The sequence below is a fragment of the Megalops cyprinoides genome, chromosome 13 (assembly GCF_013368585.1).
Source record: "Megalops cyprinoides isolate fMegCyp1 chromosome 13, fMegCyp1.pri, whole genome shotgun sequence".
Taxonomy (NCBI): Eukaryota; Metazoa; Chordata; class Actinopteri; order Elopiformes; family Megalopidae; genus Megalops; species Megalops cyprinoides.
Window position 1 is genome coordinate 27,801,816 of NC_050595.1, and position 19,182 is coordinate 27,820,997.

General features: G+C 46.6%; 1 protein-coding gene across 2 annotated transcripts in view; it reads right to left on the bottom strand.

The window, feature by feature from the left end:
- LOC118787966 (SH2 domain-containing adapter protein F-like) overlaps positions 1–19,182 on the bottom strand; it is a 99,280-nt gene that overhangs the window by 61,927 nt on the left and 18,171 nt on the right. For both annotated transcript variants that reach the window (XM_036543756.1, XM_036543755.1), the window contains exon 2: positions 16,019–16,148. In XM_036543756.1, coding sequence (XP_036399649.1) covers positions 16,019–16,148 — 130 coding nt within the window. The remainder of the gene's footprint in view (positions 1–16,018; positions 16,149–19,182) is intronic.

Sequence of the window (19,182 nt, forward strand, 5' to 3'; positions counted from 1 at the left end):
AGCCTGGGCTTGAAAGTTTCACGCCACTTGCACTCCACAAAGCAAACTGCGTTCAGCATTCCTGGCAGCTGCCAAACTTCCTTGGCTATGAATCAATGCTTACCACGAGTTTTACAATGAAAGACGCTCAATGTATTGATCAAACAGACTGAGTCAATTGATTTGTGACCTCTAATCACAGCAGGAAATCATTCGTAATTAATTTTTATGTTTTTATCTTGCTCATCCTTAATGGATATTAAACAAATAATAATTGGATGTAAGCATGGCTGAAAAAGCCAAGTGGCTTGTGGCCAATAAGATATGAGCATACTGGTTGTCATTATGGCTGGTTATTAGGCTTATAATTAACAAAATTAAACCTTTTTTTGAGTGTCTCCAGACTCATAGCAAACCAGTTGTAAAGTTTCAGTTTTTGTAAATATTAAAATTTTATTTAAAATTTACATTTGAAAAAATCTTTAAAATACAAGCTGCTGAGCAGACAGTTGACCTTGTGTAGCACTATGCCAGAATCCTTAATGTTATTCAGCCAATACAAAGCTCCCTCTGTGCATGGCACCAATCCCTTGCCAGTGGATGCAGGGAGGCGCGGCCTCCTCCGGAGGTGGGGATGTTGTTGCCACTCGTGTGGCGAAGCCACCCGCTGTCAGGCATCATCAACAGACCCCCACATCGACAAAGCGCTCGGCCTCTCTGGGCTGTCCATTCAGCTCAATCTAATGAGCGCCGGATTCGGCGAAGACAACCAGAGAGGCCTCCGCACGGAGCCACCAGGGAGTGAGGCCGGCTTTTCTGCAGGCCGCCGGACGTGGCCACCACGCTGTCTGCTCACAGCTCCGGTGATGTTTTAACAGTCGACTGCAAACATGGGGAGCTCGCCAGCACAAAGACGCGGGTCATGGGATTGAGACTTTCCCTTGTTATCACCCGCGCCACAAAATGAAAATGCCGTGGGGTCAAAAGTCTCCGATATTTAAACTTCAGACTTCGGAGGAAAGGGTTTGTGTTTGCCTGGATGGCCACTGTCAGCATGTCACGGATGACCAAATACAGTCAGCGTTCTTTGTGAATGTGTTCTGAGGTTCAGTCTAAACTGGCTCTAAAGTTTAGACTAGCTCCCCTACATCATCCAAAGACTGCAGAAAGTGTAGGTAACATGAACAGAGCTCTGCAATCATGAACAGTGAAGATAAAAGTAACATTTCAGATTTATACATACTCTGTGTTACCCTTGGAGTTGATCTGATTTTCTTACTTCAGTGCCAGGACATACTTGTGTCCCGTTTCCTCAAGTCAGAGATCTATACTTCCCACCACTTGACTCAAATCCACAGTTCAGTGAAATAGCCCAAGCTGAGCCAGCTGACTGGCTTCAAGTACCAGGACACCAAGTCACCCTCCACACCATCTTTGACAGACTGCCTTGCCTCACAAAGCCCTTCCTACATACAACCTGTGCTGTTATGTCTGTGGGTGTGTTTTTGTGTGTGTGGGTGTGTTTTTGTGCATGTGTGTGTATCAGACGTGCACGCAAGTGCTACCCTTCCCTCCCTCTCATCAGAATCAACCCAGGCTCCTTTTTAGAAGTCTTGTCGGAAACTCTTAGATGGTCTGTGTGCAGTGGCTGTATTACAGGTCTGGGGCTTTGGGTCAGTTAAATGGGGCAGTGTCAGGGACAACAAGAAGCATTTTGCTCAGACGAGGGGGCCAGAGGGGACTGTGGGCAAGTGAGTGGAGGCAGGTGGACACACAGGGGCAACTGGTGACTGCAGGCCCATAAGGGGCCATCGTAGCCAATCACAATCACTTCATCTGTCATCCAGTACAAGAAAGTGAGGGGAGCTGTGGATAAGCCACAGCACTAATATAGGAGGCAGTGCAGCCAGAGCAGGAGACTGCGCAGACAGAGCAGGAGACTGCGCAGCCAGAACCAGTGGCTGCACAGCCAGTGACTGTGCAGCCAGAGCAGGACACTAAGCAGTCAGAGCTGGAGATAACGCAGCCCTTCCACTGAGATGACCCTGCTGCCTCTCAATTTAGCTCAGCCGGACGATTGGCATTTCTCAATTTGATTTGCCTCCGTAATTGATCGCTGCCGTCTGGAGAGATCTCATCCAGGGAAGTCACTGGATACTCCTCAGGTCCCAAGCTTTGAGCCTACCTACACACACAGACTCCAGTCCAGGGCTCTGCTCTTTAATCACTTTAACCAGAAAGTCGATATGCTGTATGAGTCAATTATGCAGAAGAGGCAGAGTCGCAGGACAGATGCTCCTCTCCCATCCATGGGCGTTTAAATCATACTTCACTCCATGGACCAGCATGACGCCATATTTACAGTAGCAGTCTCAATCGACCCTGTCCATCAACCTCTCGAGCTTTCAGCAATCAATGTCAAAATATCCATAAAAGGTGATCACTCGCTTTGGATACATATTCCACTGGGGGGTGGGCAGTCCATCTCCCGTAATCGCCCCTGCTCTCTCCCCCATCGCCTCCCCCCCCCCACCCTCTCCCATGTCCAGGAACGGCACATGCTGAAAGGGAGGAGCACCTCTCCCCTGCTCATGTCCCTAATAAGCCCCCTTCAGTCAGATACCGTATTAAATTAACAGTCGGCAGAAAGCAATTACAGCTCAGGCCCGCCAGGCCCGGCTGAGGCTGGCTGTCCATGGTCTGTTGCTATTGATTGATAAGCCGCGTTTGGCAGACCCAGCCAAATGGCTGCGAGGGTGGGGGACAGCGAAGGGCTCCAGAGGGCTCTGCTGGAGCAGCTACAAGGCAGGAAAAAAGGCAATAATAGCATCAGGCTAACGTTTAGCCAACATTTAGGCCAATGCAACACTCAACCCTACTCCCAGTTGCTTGGCTTTCTAATCCAGTCAAACTCCATACAAATGACACCACTGCACTTTCTCATACAGTATCTTAATAATTAGGAACCTTTTGCTATACAGTAATTTCATATATTAAGTTGGTAACTTCTATTAAAATAACATTAAAATACTTATAAGGTGCTTATATCTGCTTTTAGCGGCATGTTACTTAACAGCTCTATGCCACTTTAATTCAGTGGATTAGTTATTGCTTCTGTGCAGAGAAGCCACACATTGTAGGGGAAGTGCCCTTAATTACGACTTAATATCGCAATCTTAAGAGCAAAAAACTAGGTTCTTGTCAGAAACTAATACATTTGTTAAAAGGAATGATTGCTAATGCTAACATTACATTAAGTACTACTTGTTAATCTTGTATAAATTACTGAAACAACCTACTGAATTACTAAGTGATAGAAACAATCCAATGAATTTGTTCTTACTGGTTTATTAAGGGTTGAGAAAGGAATTCCTACCAAAGATTCTTAATCGGTATATGGAAAAAATGGACAATGAGCCATATGATGTTAAATACACTACAGTGTCTGTGCAGACATCATTAGTCAGGTCAGGCTGCCAACTCAAGCCCTCATTTGTGTCACTAACCTTAAACCAACAGATGTCCCTCCATTGCTGGCCCTTCATTCTCAGTCCTTCCTCCTGCTTAATTAACAGTCCACCTGCAGTGACAATTCTGCCTTTGAAGTGCACGCTCTCGTCAATCCTGTCACACACACAGTTCTTCAACAGAGCCATTAAAAAAAAAAATCTTCTACAGCTTGCCGTTGGCCTGGAAATGGTAATGGACAATGTGCATGTGCTGATATGTGTATGCATGGGTACTGCTCATGGCATTGCATGGATTATATATACAAAGTGTGGGAAGTAACAGCTAACGCAGGCCAACATTCCCTCTGTGCAAGAATATCGAGTGGTGCACTGGTACTACTTCACCCGGTTCCCTGAACAGAGTGATTGTAACAGCTCTCTTTTACAATGAGCAGCAAGCACTGAATCCCAGAGGGCCATTCCTGTATAAATGTCACATATAAATTAGCTGAAAAAGGGAAGGCAGAAAAAGAAAAGAACCCTCAGGTCATTTACAAAAGACAACAAGCTTTTTACAGGGAAACTCATGGATTATCGGACTGAGCCAAACGTCACACTACAGCCTCGGACTGATAAACAAGCAGAGGGGTGAGCTGACATGATGGATCCATCGGGTTGCTTGGCGCCACGAGCGTTTCATCCAACCCCGTGGCCAGACTGGTTTTCCTGATGCAGGAATCGTGATATACTCCTATACTCCTTCAGCTTGTGTAGGGTTACATTTTAGTCATAAACCATAAAGAACAGTCCTTAATGCTCAGCACCCACTCTAAAATGTAACCATCATTTCAAAATTCCCAAGTGCTGGCCCTGGGGACACACTGTGTGTGCTGGTGTTCCTTCCTGAACTCTCAGTTAATTAGATCTGATTGAGCCACTGTGCAAATACCAAGCTTCACTTCAAATCTCTACATTTAATGTCTGGTACATCATTTGTGAAAGAAATGTGCTGTTGGAAGTGTGTTTTAGCTGATATAAACCTGAGGTGCTCTTAATCAATACAGTTACTACTACTAACTATTGCTAATTCACTCAAGCTAAAATATATCTAATTTACAGAATTACCATGACATTAGCATTCTGTGAGAGCATACTTCCAGTTCTTATCTCTTCTATAGAGACCTACATGCTGTTACTTGTTAAGTACTGTCAAATCCAAATCAGTATTCAGTTCAGTCAAAACTAATAGTGGAGGACTAGAACAAAAGCCAGCATGGACAATAAGCTCCCAGGACCAGGGCTTGATGAGGTTATGACTGGGAATTAGGAAGACTGACACACGAATTTAGCATTTAGATTGAACTGAATGGAACTGAACAATAAGATGATGGATCTTATTTTGCCTCATTGATCTAATCCTCGCTTCTTTTTCATAAGTGCCTCAGACAGCTGGCTCCTGAGCACAACCGTAGCGTTGCATACAGGCGATCAGATTGGCGCTGTAGCCAAAAGACTTTATCCCAGACAAACATTCTCTAGGTGGCTCCCACACTGCACACACAACAACAATACTGGCTTCAGCCCACTCTAATGCATCTAATAGAGTTTGCTGTCACCGGGCGACAGCAACTGCTCTGCATGCAAGAGGCAAAACTGGTGCTGCTACAGACCAGGACACTCCACCGAAACCAGAGGAAACTGGATCTTTCAGAGAGGTGGCCAATTTGGACCCACGCAAACCATTAAAATTCTCACGTCTCATAACACTCACGGCGGCCAGCCTGAAACCGGCATTACAACCGAATTTGGAAGGGGTTCAGTGTCAATTGTTGGCTCATAAAATAATTAGAGCACCGGATTCCTGGCAGAGATTAGTTTGTCAAAAATTTGGGACGCAACTCAGAGGATGTGTAAAATCGCATTGTTGACCGACTGATGGTGTGGGAGGTGGGATGCTGCGGGGCCATATACCGCGGTATATGAAGTGATGGGGGTATATCGAGCCGGTGATCTTTAGTGAAAATGCAGGGCTTGAATGACCCTCCCCCAGGTCCCCACGATGGGAGTCTGCCCCCCCTTTATCCCCCCTGCCCTAGTCCCCGCTCAAGGTGGGGTGATGGACTGAAGAAGGTACTGTCAGGCAGGGTTTGCCTCCCTACTAGATGCATGCAACCAGCCGCCGTTTCTGCCACGTTCACTTTTTTTAGCCCTGTCGTTGCTGATGGCTGCAACCTCCCAAGCCCCCCAAACACACACACACACACACACACACACACACGCACACGCACACGCACACACGCGCACACACACGCGTGCGCACACACTATGGGATTGAGTTTGTTTCACAGTCTGCAGAAGGGGGGGGGGGGGGGGGGGGGGTTAGATGCTGATGAAAGAGAAATGGCCAGCAATGCAGTCTGTTCTGCCAGGCTGATCTTCCCAGTTAAGAGGAACAGTGGGGTCACATGCATGGAACATGAATGCATGCTGGAACAGTCACTGGCATCGCCGCGCGTGACAGCCACAAGCGCTACTCTGAACAGCCTGTCCTTGACGAACAGGCACATTGAGAGGCAGAAAGCTATTGGGAAAAAAATCACAAGCAGCATGTTGCCTTTAGTTAGGGAGAGTCATTCAACTGAACAAGGCCACTTAAAAAAGGACATTATTTACCTGCACAGCAAACATTCTTATCCTGGGCAACTCACAAAGCTTACATTCTTACATGTTACCCATTCATACAGCTGGAATGTTGTTGAGGCTGCCACGCTAATTTGCTGAATGCTGTCATTCTCCAAAACAGCCAGGAGCTTATTAAAGAAATGTCAAAAAGAAATCAAACACAGTCTAGAGAAGTCAGAATGTTAGTGTTAAAAGGCACAAAAGTTGCAACTGCATGAAAGAAACACAGGGAAAGAATTTTCCTAGATGTGTGATGTGAATATCAAGCTAAACACTTCTGCTGGTGCATATGTAAATACTATCAAGGGGTGGGCAGTTTGAAAGTCATTTTACTGGTAATAATAATATCATGTAAATGTCAGCAGATCACAGCATGAGTCAGGAACACACCAGAAAAAAAGAAAAACAGTTTTAGATAAATTTGGAGTTTGGATTTTGACATTTCCCAGGAGCACTCATCATCAGTGGCTGAGGCGTACCGGCTTTCTAGCGCAGAACACTTCTTGTCTCGTCAATAATTTGTCGCTCCCTCTGTCCTGGGCACGGTGCTGCCCACTGCTTCCTCTCTTCCTTGTCTTGGACTCCTCAAATTGCCCCTGGCAGCCACAAAGACACTACTGCAAAATAAAATCCCATGACCGTCCGTTCAATGTTCAATACAGCGACTGCGGCCACACCATCTTGCCGTAGGCCGAATGCAGAGCTCTGGCCTTTAATTCCTAGAGGGTGGCAGGATGAAGGATTGGAGTTAGGAATTAATGTGAACGGCGTGCCTCGCCACAGAGCGTGCGGCATCCATCAGAATCCAGGGCGAATTCTTAGCAAGTTCCTGACTGTTGACTTAAGTTTGGGGAAAAAAGCCTTGTGAAAACATGTGGCGGGAGTTCGGCTGGGGCCAAGCACAGCTGTGACTCTGGTCTAACCTGATGCGATGGCGTGGGTGCCAACTGCATGAGTCACCATTAGGTCAGACATCGCTTTCATCCTTCTACGTACAACACATGACAAATACTGACACTTGTGTGACATTTTTTTGTAAGCACTACATTGTAAAGAAATTTACGGAAAAAAAAATGTCCACACCTGGAGTGAATTTCCCAGAGACTATTTCTCAAATGACAAAAGCTCAGAAGCCACTTTGCATAATGTGTTTCCTTTACCTCGTGTCTAAGTGCCCTAATAAATTAAGGCAAAGACTAAAATATGTTGCAAATGAACTCCCAATCTAACTAATGCATATGCTACCCATAAGTGATGCTGTAAACCCACATCCTCATATTCTGGAATGTGCTTGCAGCGCCACCCAATCCTGAGTAATTACATTAATAAATCTCAGCAGAAATCACACATCTGTTTGGTACTATGAGCCTGCGCTCTCTGGATAAGAACACAACAGGAACCATTAGCAAACTTTTCCCAGCACTGCAAGAATTCTTACAGTTACAGCAATAGGAAAGCACATGTCTCTGATGAGTCACAGACAACAGAAACCAGTACCTGTAGCATTCATTCATGAAAGATTTCATTGTGCAACATATTGTGATTGGTTTGTAATAGGAAGCTGAGGTTATGACTGAGTTTCTAATTACTCCCAGTCTTAAAAGAAGTCAGCTACAGCAAAAGTGCCATTGTCAGAAGTGGATTGGTGAACACACACACACAATTCCACACCTAAGCCTGCAATGTAAGCATGTTCATTTCTCTCTCGTTTTTTTCCCTGACCTGAGGTAATACATTTTTGTTAAGTTTAAGGTGAAAGGTGGTCTTAAGCACAGGCAGGGTCTAGCGGTTGGTCACAGGCCAGCTAGCTTTGCTCCTCAGAGCTCCGTCACTGCTGACGTTGGCTTGACGGGTGCCTTTTCCATCGTGGGAAAAGCCGTTAAGCTGCCTAGGGGGGGTGTGGGGGGGGGCACATCTCCACGCTGCTGCGCTGTCGGGACATGAACGTGCGGGGGGAAACGACACCGGAGCGCACGCAGGGGGGGAGTCACGTCTGCGAGGCGAGAAGGGGAAAACCTGGATGGAATGGCCCCGAGGCGCAACCCCGTCCGGCCCTGCCTGTTTCCGACAAGTCTGAGCGCCTACGAGCTGCGAGGGAGAGAGCGAGGGAGGGAGGGAGGAGCAGGAGATACCTGCACGCACCTCTGGCGCTGCCTCCGTCAGCGAACACGCCCGCGAGTACTTTGCGGAGCCGCTCCCGGCTGAGAGGCTGCGATGAGTTGACAGCTGAGAGGAGTGACAGAGCAGCCTCCTACAGGGCAGGCTCCCTAACGAGAGCAGGGCCAACAACACTCAGCCAGGCAGAACGGCAGCTGACAGAGAGGAAAACCACTGCATTCCTTGTGGTCCGCATACATGCATGCATACACACATGCCTACACGCACACACACACATGCCCACACACTCACATTCATGCACGTGTGCACACACATGCATCCAGGCACACACACACATACAAACACACACACATACACACGCTCACACACACACACACACACACACACACACACACACACACACACACACACACACACAAATACAGACACGTATACACATATGTGAAGACATACACACACTCCCGCTTGGACAAGCATACACACACATCTGCACATGCATGTACACACGTGTGCGCAGGCACACACACATGCGCACACACACACACACCCATGTATACACATACACACACATACATACACACAAATACAGACACGTATGCCCACATGCGAACACATACTCACACTCTCACTGGAACGAGCATACACGCATATGCTTGTACACACGTGCGTACACACGCAGGCGCGGGCACACACACACACACACACACACACACACACACACACACACACACACACAGACACACAGCTATGAAACAGTATGCAGGAGCTGCAGCGAGTTTGCAGTTGCAGCGGTTCACAGCCAGCGGGGCCCCTTGGCACCCCCTGGAGAGCCAGGGAGATTATCAGCAGGGCTCTGCAGGTTAGCAAGTCGTGCCATCCATCTCCAGCAGGTTAATCAATCACCAGCCCCGGACTCTCAGCCACTGACTGCCGGGAAAGGAGATGGATTACAGAAAGAGGTCTTCCAGGCTTACTGTGGAGCCAACACCTGCCCGGTGTCCACTCTGAGGGGACCGGGTGATTAATTCAGATCATACCGTTTGCTCTGTCATTACACATAAACAAAAATTTCAAAGCAGGCCAGTATATTTCTGCACTCTCTTTCATAAATGGCTTCTACTTGTTTGCTTTTCCTTTGTTCTTTAAAAAGGACCCTCTACTATGGTCTCAAAATTTGAGAGAAGACAAAAAGGACATTATTATTTTTCGTAATGTACTGGGGAGAGCTGGTCACAGAGGGACTCATTATAAATGTCTTTGAGGAGTTGTGGTGTATCTTTGGAGCAGTGCAAAACACCTCAGATGAAAAGTGCTATCAGTGCATTCCAACAGCAAGAGACCTGGCACACATTCTGCTCTGAGCAAAGAAATGAAGCATCATTAAAAGAAGAACTGAACAGACATGGTTCATACTGGCTGCGACTACTCCGCGGGCCTTTTCCCCCTCTAGTGGTAACAGTGCAGAGGCAGTCAATGAGTTGCTGTTTTAGATGAAATCATATCTGTGCATTTAGAATATATATTTCTGGCTGCAATTAACAAGGTTATTTTAGGGATTACTGGATTATTACTGGACTTCCTCTCAGAGGATAGCATTACTTTTATTCTGCTGGGTTACTAATATCCAATTACACTAGCCCCACACTGCTGGCCTTATCCCACAACCAGCCCAGCTGGGAATTTGCAGGGACCTGTCTTAAAATCTTTGACCACTACACTATATCCTTCTCCCCTCCTCTCTCTTCTGGTGCCACACCCAGTCACCTGACCTCTCTCCCCCCACCCTCTCCGCTATGGTGCTGTCTTCGGCCATCTGTTTAGTTTTCCTCAACGCTATTGGCTGACTCTTGACATGCCCCGCCCCCTTTCCTCCAGACCCACTCAACCGTCCTCCTCCAGGCCACTATCATCTGGAAGGCAATGGAAAAAAAAAATCAAACATGTTCGCTGACCTAGCCGCCTACAAGTCTGTCCTCTCTGTGTTTCTGTTGGCCGTCTACAGTTAGATATCAGGCGAAGCTAGTAACCCACACAAAATTTGTGTTCTTTCTTTGCTTTTGGTATCATAGCGGTGCTGACTATATTGAGCTCTCTCTCTCTGACTCTCTCCCTCGGACAGGCAGATCTCATCATGCACCGCAGCATGTCTCAATAACATCTGAAACTGGATGACTAATCGGCATCTAAAAAATAGCCTTGCCAAAACCGAGCCGCTTTCCCTCCCAGCCAAACCCTCATCACCCCACCCCACTATCTTTCTAACACTCTTGATAGTACAACAGTGTTTGCATCTCAGTCCACCGAGAACCTCAGTGTGGTGCTAGACAACAAGCTGAGAGCACAGCGTCGGTGAGCCGGTCCTGTCGATTCTTCCTCTGCAACATCCATAGACTGCGGCCATTTCTCATCTGCAGCACAACCCAACCCGGCTCCTAGTCCAGATCCTCACGCTCTCCCATCTGGACTGTTTTAACTCTCAATGCCATAAGGCCTCTCAATCTTACCCAGAATGCCGTGGCACGACTCATCTAAAATCTATCAATCTGAATTAATTGACGTATCTCGCCGCTGCTCATCCCCTTCTTTTGGCTACCGGCCATGGCTTGCACTAAATTCAGGCCAACCTGCGGGGACAGCATGCCAGTGAAAGCGCATCTCAATCCTTGCCCCCCATCGGTGGAACAAGCTACCTGTGTGAGTCAGAGCAGCACACTGGCCAGAGTCACACAGGCCATGTTCAATCCCAGACTGTGACCCCACGTCTTTAAAGGGCATCTCATATGCCTCCGCCCAGAATATTTTCTCCCATCTAGAACTACATCCTTAATGCTACAGGTTCCTGATTACTGGTGCTATTTCTGATTGCTATTAAAACACATCCTACACGTGTCTTATACTTGCAGTCTCCTTTACTGTGGCATGGTGCATAACAGTATTGTGCTTGTGGCACCGTGCCATACAATGACACGGTTTCAGCTGTGCTTTAAATGATCCTTTTACCTACACTGCGGTTCATCTGTATTATTATCTGCACTTTGTTAGCTGCTCGGGATAAGAGCAGCTTCTAAATGACAATATGTAAAGGAGGCTCAAAAATAAAATGAATCATTTTAGTATTCTTATATGTTGCAGATGATGCAACAGACAAACAGACAAGCTTATTTTCATGTAATAGCAGGAAGGTGTTAAATCCAGAGATGGAAGTGAAAACAAATGGGGAAATGGCAGGAAACTTTCAGAAAATGAGGACTTGGGGGTGGGGTGGGGGGTGATGGAAGGGGGCGTTGTGCAGGGTCCACACACATTTGAAATTGACCGCCTGTAATCGTTATATTAAAAAATTGTCCATACTAACAACCGAAGTTACAGTTTAATTTTCACGTTTCGCTCTTCTAACGCATTGCCTTGGCATTGCTGACGGCTTCCTCTTTACGTCTGACAGTCATTCTCTTGCGGTTCCTTTCGCTTTCCTCTCCGTCTCTGCTGTCTGCTTCTCGCCTCCATCTTCTGCCTTCTGTCTGATTTTCCTTGCGGGATCTGTCACTGCAAAGCTTTCTATTCAGCTCCACTGTCATTCATTTACTCCCTGACTGGACATAACTAGCTAAGTGCAAGTAACACTCTGTTCGTTTTGGCTTGGTAGCCAGTTCTAGGTCTGTCAGCTACAAATCTAGTTATTGAATGACATATTTAAAGCACTGCAGTCCACAAAAGGGCCAAAGAGCATTGCAAAAAGATGACTGAGATGAGGAGTCTCAGGCCACATCCCAAACCGCGCAGAATCCTGTGGTCTCAGATCAGTGACGGCCAAGTGACACCCAGAGAGCGATCCACATGGCACGCTGAGCACTGATCTGAGATCATGGAACGGCCAGGGAGAGGCTGATTGCGCGGTTTGGGGCACAGCCTCGTAGCAATCAACCGTCCCGCTACTGACCTACAGCCCCCACCCCTCCTTCCCCCCTCCCTTCCCACAAAGGCAAGAAAAGAAAAAAAAAAGTGCTGATCTCACCAAGTGCCTAGCCTGCCCAAGAAGCTGAAAGAATCCATGTGTCCATGGACCTCTTCCCTCCCTGTACATCTCAGAAGTTACAAGGAGCAGAGAGTGGTGGCAAAGGCAGAAAAACTGCTTTTGAGCAATGCAAGTAAGGGGAATTCTAAGGGATGAATTATCGCCAAGAAATCCAAACCTTCAGAGCTTTTCCAATTGTGAATGGGCAGACACTATGACAGAGAGTAATATACCATAACTAATAGAAATGAAACGCTATCTCGATTCATTATTAATCCTGCGGCTTCAATTAATTGGATCCATTCCTTCTTCCGATGGAACTCTGAGCCCGTCCTCCCGTGAACCTTCAGAATTTTACAAAGGTGAAAATATGAATTGCAGTATTTGACATCTGATCGGTGTACTTTGTACAAAAAATGAATTGGGTTCTCGTGATATTTGCTCAGATCTCTGATAATGACAACCCTGAACAGGACAGCAAACTGGCTGAACTTGACGCACTGTCCACAACTTTGCGCAGTGTCAAGACTTAGTGTCAGGTCTGTCACATTTTAGAGAGCACCAGAACCAATGCCCATCCCTCCATGTTTCTGAAACCAAAAACACAGGCTTTGGAAACATTTCTAAGTGATGCCCTCCCACAATTCCACTCCACCTGACGCAGAAACAGCTCCTGACCCGATTCCACTGAAGGTACATACAGGGTAGATACATGAAGAAGTTATTTTCACCACGAGCGCCCAGCGAGGCATTTGCAATCACGCTCCGCTTGACTGAGCCCCGACTGCAGTAGACATGGCAGTGGCCCCTTTCTCTTGACTGGCCAATCTCAGTGCTGTCCAAAGGCTGTGACTGGGCATGACAAACATTCCCAGCATCTCAAAGCATTGACAGGTCAAGTAATAAAAAATCTGCAGCAGCCACACCACTAGCTTTCCAAATAATAGGACCGTGCACAAATGGTAACAACAGTAACAATGTCGACCTTTATCTCTCGATCTGAAGGAGTGTGTGTGTGTGTGTGTGTGTGTGTGTGTGTGTGTGTGTGTGTGTGTGTGTGTGTGTGTGTGTTTGAGAGAGAGGGGGTCTCAGCCCCCCATGAGGGTCCAGCTTGACAGAACAATTGAGACCAGCCAAGCTTACCTTCACTCTCCCACTAGCTCGTTTACATTGGTTATCACGAGGAAGTGGGCTTAAACTAAACAAATGCCTGTTTGAGCGACATCAGAATTTCAAACACTAAGTGACAGCTCAGCCTCCAACAGAATAACAGGAACAGAACAAAGTACTTGACTGTACCAGCATGCCTGAACACAGCAAATGATACCAAGGCCCCAACGTTGCTTAAAATCAAACTTTACCACTCAGCCAGAATTTTTTTAGATGTGGGAAATGGACATTGTGTACTAGCTGAGACCAGCCTTTCTGAAAAAGCTGCTGTCAGTCACTTGTCTGGCAGCATTTAATTTAATTTGAGTGGTTTTTTTTTTCTTATTTTATTGTTGGCGTTCAGAGTGCCCTATGTACCAGACAGCCACAGAAAGAAAACAGTGTCATACTTCACCTTGTTCTTTTTTGCATTTCAAACACAAGACAAGCATTTCAGTTGCTAGTCTCATTTGCAGTTCATTATCACCCTCCACCTCTAAATAAACAAAACAATTTTAAAAAATCTAAATCGATAGTTTGTTTCAATCTTTCAGGGGAGCAATTTACAGTCAACACAAATGTTATTTGATGATGAATTTAAAATCATCTGGATAGAGACCTGGTCACTTCCTCCATCGTACTTCCCCGCTCTCAGTGAATGCTGCCCTGATTATTGTCACATACGTGTTTGTTTAGCAGGCTAAAGTAGTATCTAAGGTGGTGGCTGTATTTTCAACAGAATGAAAGGAGACAGAGCACCTCACTTAAATGTGCAGCACCGCAGTCTCACCTGATACGGGAGCCCTTCTGCGAAGTGCTACTACCACAACACACACACACTGAGAAACATGAGGCATCTCAACAGCTCAGAGCGGGACGCTTGCGTGTGGTATTAAATCTTAATGTTCGGCCCTGCCGATCAACGGGCGGCACGGCGGAATCGTTCTGAAGGGGTCGGAGGTCGAAAGCAGCGAAATGGATGACAACAGGAGACAGACACCGGGCCCATTAAGGGCCCCTCTGGGTTATGAGAGTTAGAGGGCCGTCTGGATGCTGGGAAGATGGTGGGGAGGGGGGAGGGGGGAGGAAAACGGTTCGCTTCTTTTTTCGATTTTCAGAGCGGCGTAATCCTCAGGGGCCCGGCTGCAGCTCCTTGGCCAGACACGATCGGCACTTGTGGATCTGGAATTGCTCCTACACTGTTCAGCCGAGCAATCTCGCTGTCTGCTGGGAATCGAGCCTCCAGAGCTCCCAGGTGTCTCCGGCATCACCCACAATGGTGCCAGACAGAAAACATTTAGCCTATCAGCAATCAGACTGGGCCTCGTGAGCATAATGTAGTTACTCGGGAAGGAACAGACGGAGGCTGTAAGAAACACTGTTGGTCCTCATTAGGAGAGATGGAAGCACAACTGAATCTATTTTTTCTGCAGTAATTATCTCTCAATGTCTCTCTCTCTAGTTCTTTCTCTCTTCCGCTCTTCGTCTCTCGCTTGTTCCCCATCTGCCCTCACGCGTGCACACACACACACACACACACACACACAAACACACACACACACACACGCGCACGCACGCACACACACACACACACACACACACACACACACACACACACACACACACACATGCAAGCACAAACACAACCCACCTAGTATGAACCTTGTCACCAGGGCTGTGTCATTGAACAAAGCACTATGGAACAAAACCTCTTCCTATAAAAGGTGAAACTTCCTATAAAAGGTGAAACTTCCTATAAAAGGTGAAAGTTGGCACAGCACAACCCACTGCTCATTTCATGTCATCCCTTTCACTGTATTGCTGCTCAACGCTTTGGGGAAAAAATACCAGCACGACAATGCTCTTCCAAATGCGGAGTTTGTCTTTCCTTGAACTGAAACGTCTTCTTTGCCAGACACAAAAGTCATATCTTTATTCGAGTTGCTCCAGAAAACTGTCACGACTTGCTTGCGGTGAAGGCACACGATGGGGGAGAAGATGATACAGCTGTGGGGTTGGATGAACTGTTGTTTCAGTGGAATCTGCCAGAGCCTCGGAGCGCTGTCTCCTACGAACAAAGCCCGCCGTTGTCACGTGGGCAGCAGGAACATATGAAAGCCTGGCTGTCTTGAAAATCCCTGCTACGGCGGCGCATAACCCTGTTTGAATGCCAAAGTGTGAATTACCGTTTGGAGAACTCTGTCACCGTGACCTCCCTTTGGCACCTTGTGCTGTATAACACTCTACAGTATGAGTAGTTTCCCATCCATCCACACCATTCCCATCCACATACACACCCACAAACAGACAGACCGTCAACACGGTCATCAAACTGAAAGGCATGGAGCTGATACTATCTCAGTAGAACAGGTGAAATTGTTCCCCAATAGAACTTCTCAAGGGGATAAGAACAAGTGACTCGTACTTGTATCAGTGATATATTTAAAGAGTGGCTGATAGTACTTGTTAACGTGGTACACGAATCAAATATATGAATGAAATGGGCATGTTGAGCACACAGGGATTTGGAAAGACTTTGCGTAAACCATGGAGACCAGAAAAAGCAGAACTGCTGTGGAGCTACAGCTGTCGCTGCACACGCCCAGCGCACCATCACACTGTGGCCTACCTGCCATCATCTTCTGTGCCTCATAGGGCTCCATGTAGCCGTCGTTCTCCGTCGCCTTCTCCGTGGGCACCTGGGTCCCTCCGGCCTGCTCGGCATCGAAGGGGTCTGCATAGTCCTCAAGGATGATGAGCTGAAAGGGGAGGAGAGACGGAGGTTGGAAGAGGGGAGAGAGGGAGAGACAGACAGGGACGGAGAGGGAGAGAGGGGGAGAGAGAAGGAGAAGGGGGAGAGGGGGGAGAGGGGGAGAGAGAGAGGGAGAGACAAAGAGAGAGAGAGAGAGGGAGAGAGAGAGAACAATTCAATCTGCTGATCTGTTTACTGTAGCTGTGTTTCGCAGCACACAGCAGCAGCTCGGAGAGCGTGGTCATGGGAGCGCGGCCGGAGCAAGGCGCCCCGAGCAGCTGGACAGAGGGCCAGATGAGGTGGCGCAGCATATGCCAAACCCCGGTGCCTCTGCTCTCCCTCAGCCACAGAGCTGACTCAACGCCAAGGCGGGGGCAGGGGGGGGGGGTGTGGGCTGAGGATGCACTCCACTCAGATCATAATGGCTACATCTCTCTATTCGCATTAAAGTTCTGTCTTCAGTCCTCTGCCTATGCGCCCTAAACTGACACTGTCTTTTGTAATTATATACTCACAGACTCATACACTTGCTGACTGTGTCTGGATTCTAGTCACAGGGTAAACAGGAGAGAACAGCGTTAGAATACCTAACAATCTCAATAAAGACAATATTACAAAAAGAGTTAGCTTTAGAATAACACTACATGTCCTTGCCTTTGGTTCAGAATAATTGCTAAATGATATTCTAGTGCTACAAATACAGCTATTGCTTTGAAAATCATAACTATCTGCACTCTACTTCAGGGGAATCAAATCCATGAGAAATAGAGAATACATATATAGCATCTTGTCTCTTTATATATGAGAAACCCCTAATAACAAATCCTCTTGATCCAAGTCAATACAGAGAATCTCAAGAGAGGACACATATCTGGCTCAAACTGATCTGTAACATTAAGGTGCACATGGGCAATATTTTCTTTTCAAATTCACCAATTTCAAAGGCAGTGCTGTTCTGGCGATGAGACTATTTTTGATGACAGATAAATAAGACGTAGACACAGAAATATCCACTCTAAACAGAGGAATATGAAACACCTCTACCCTGCGACCCGCAGGATTCTGGAGAGGCTGTTGGCGGATTTGGAGGAAGGATCTGGAAAGGTTACAGACAAGCTGTGAATATGTTCCATCTTCCGCAGCTTCACGGAGATTACCATACGGACCGCTTGGACTTCCCGATCGCGAGGAACGGAGAGAAACCAGCGAGCCCGGTGCCAGTCAATCTGCAAAGTGACCAGGGGAACAGACGATTCGGAGGAGTGGGGATTTGGAGAGCTTTCTCTTAGCACAGATTAAAATAAAAATATCCCCATCTAATCCAGCTGGATCACGAACCAGCAGGAGATTGTCAAATTTTGGGGTACTTGCATGTAGGGCCACCATGAGAATAAAAAAAAGCCGAATTGTGGAGAGCTGTACAAACTCTGGCACAGAAAAAAAGCCGCAGGGCTATGGATTCCTCCAAAAAAGAAACATCTAATTAAGAGGGAGAGAAGGAGGGAGCGAGAGAAAGACAAACAGAAACAAAAAGAATGAAAAAGAGAAGGAACATAAAAAAAAAAAAAATGGGTGCTTCTCCCATGATGAGTCATCTTTGACCAGGAAAGGTTTTTGTTTCATTGCTCTTTCGCAATTAGATCATCACTCCTCCAGCAGACGGGCCAGCAAGGGAGTGCCAGGACCTGCTCTTATCTGCGCTCCTCTGCCTGGTCCGTGCCATCTCCCCTTCTCTCCCGAAACACGCCTCCCTCACCAACCCCCACACAGGCCAGAGTGCACCCAACAGGCTGCCAATGGGCCGGATCTCGCAGACAGCCAATGAGACACGCATCAAAGACTGGGAATGGGCAGGACCATGCCCGACCACCAATGAGAGACACTTCGCACACCGGAAGTGGGCAGAGCCTCACAAACTGCCCAACGACAGGAAATTCACAGACTGCAAAGGGGCGGGCCTTACAAACTGCCAATAAGCCTTGTGTAATAACATGAGGAAAAGATGGATCTGACAAAAATCTGGCTTCAGATCCCGTCACATTCAAATTTAATGATGTGGACTACATACTTAGGTTTTACAGTCATCTTGAGAAGCATTAACCTTCCTGTTTTATTAAGAATTTAATCATAGATAACATATTAAAATGTTAAATATCAATAGGAAATTGCATATCTGATTTTCAAGTACTTTTCAGACAAAACAGAGTTAAGGCTTCAAAGAATGAATAAAACCGATATTTATTCAACCAGACCACATTCATAATAGATGGATTGGAAGGGTTTAAAATGTGATTTAAAATGAAAATGTAAAATGTTTCCTTGGGTTTTTTCCAAGTTTTCCAGCCAATCACCCTCTGACCAGTTTAGCACAGCATAATTGCAGCTTTTTGCTTTTTTTGATTTAAAAGGGGAAAGGATCCAATGTAAACAATCTTTGGTTTGTTCTTGTACCACAAATATACGTATCTCACCCACAGCTCGAGTTAAATAAAATTGCTCGCATTGCAAGTTTTTCAGCAGCTGATGTCAAAGTGCGTGCTGTCTGGAAGTGACATGTTGACACCCCGACATTACCTCTCCAACCCTCCTTACATAGAAATTAAGTTATTTACTGCCTTGCTTCCTGTAGGCTTATAGCTGGTTTGGGATATTTCTTCTGCTGCTGCATTATGGGTAATCCTGACCAAAACAAAAAATAAATCCAACCAAGTGACACGCAAGAAAGTGTGACTGAAACTAACCACTAGCTGTGTGGTTAGATTGGACACGTTCCATACTGTGGGATATAAATACATGAATTCGGCCACATGCAATATGTATGTATGTATGTGTAGGGCACCATATGTTGACAGCCATCTGTTTGTGCATCTAGTATACACTGCAGTTAAACAAAATGGTAGGTTTGTCATAAAGAAAGGCTGTGTCAGGTCATGGACTGAAAGCATGGACTGTACAAACTGCTCATTGTGCGTGCTGTACAGGGTCCATAGGCTATTGCATACTGGTTTCTGATACATGTATGTTTTGGTCTTGTCACAAAC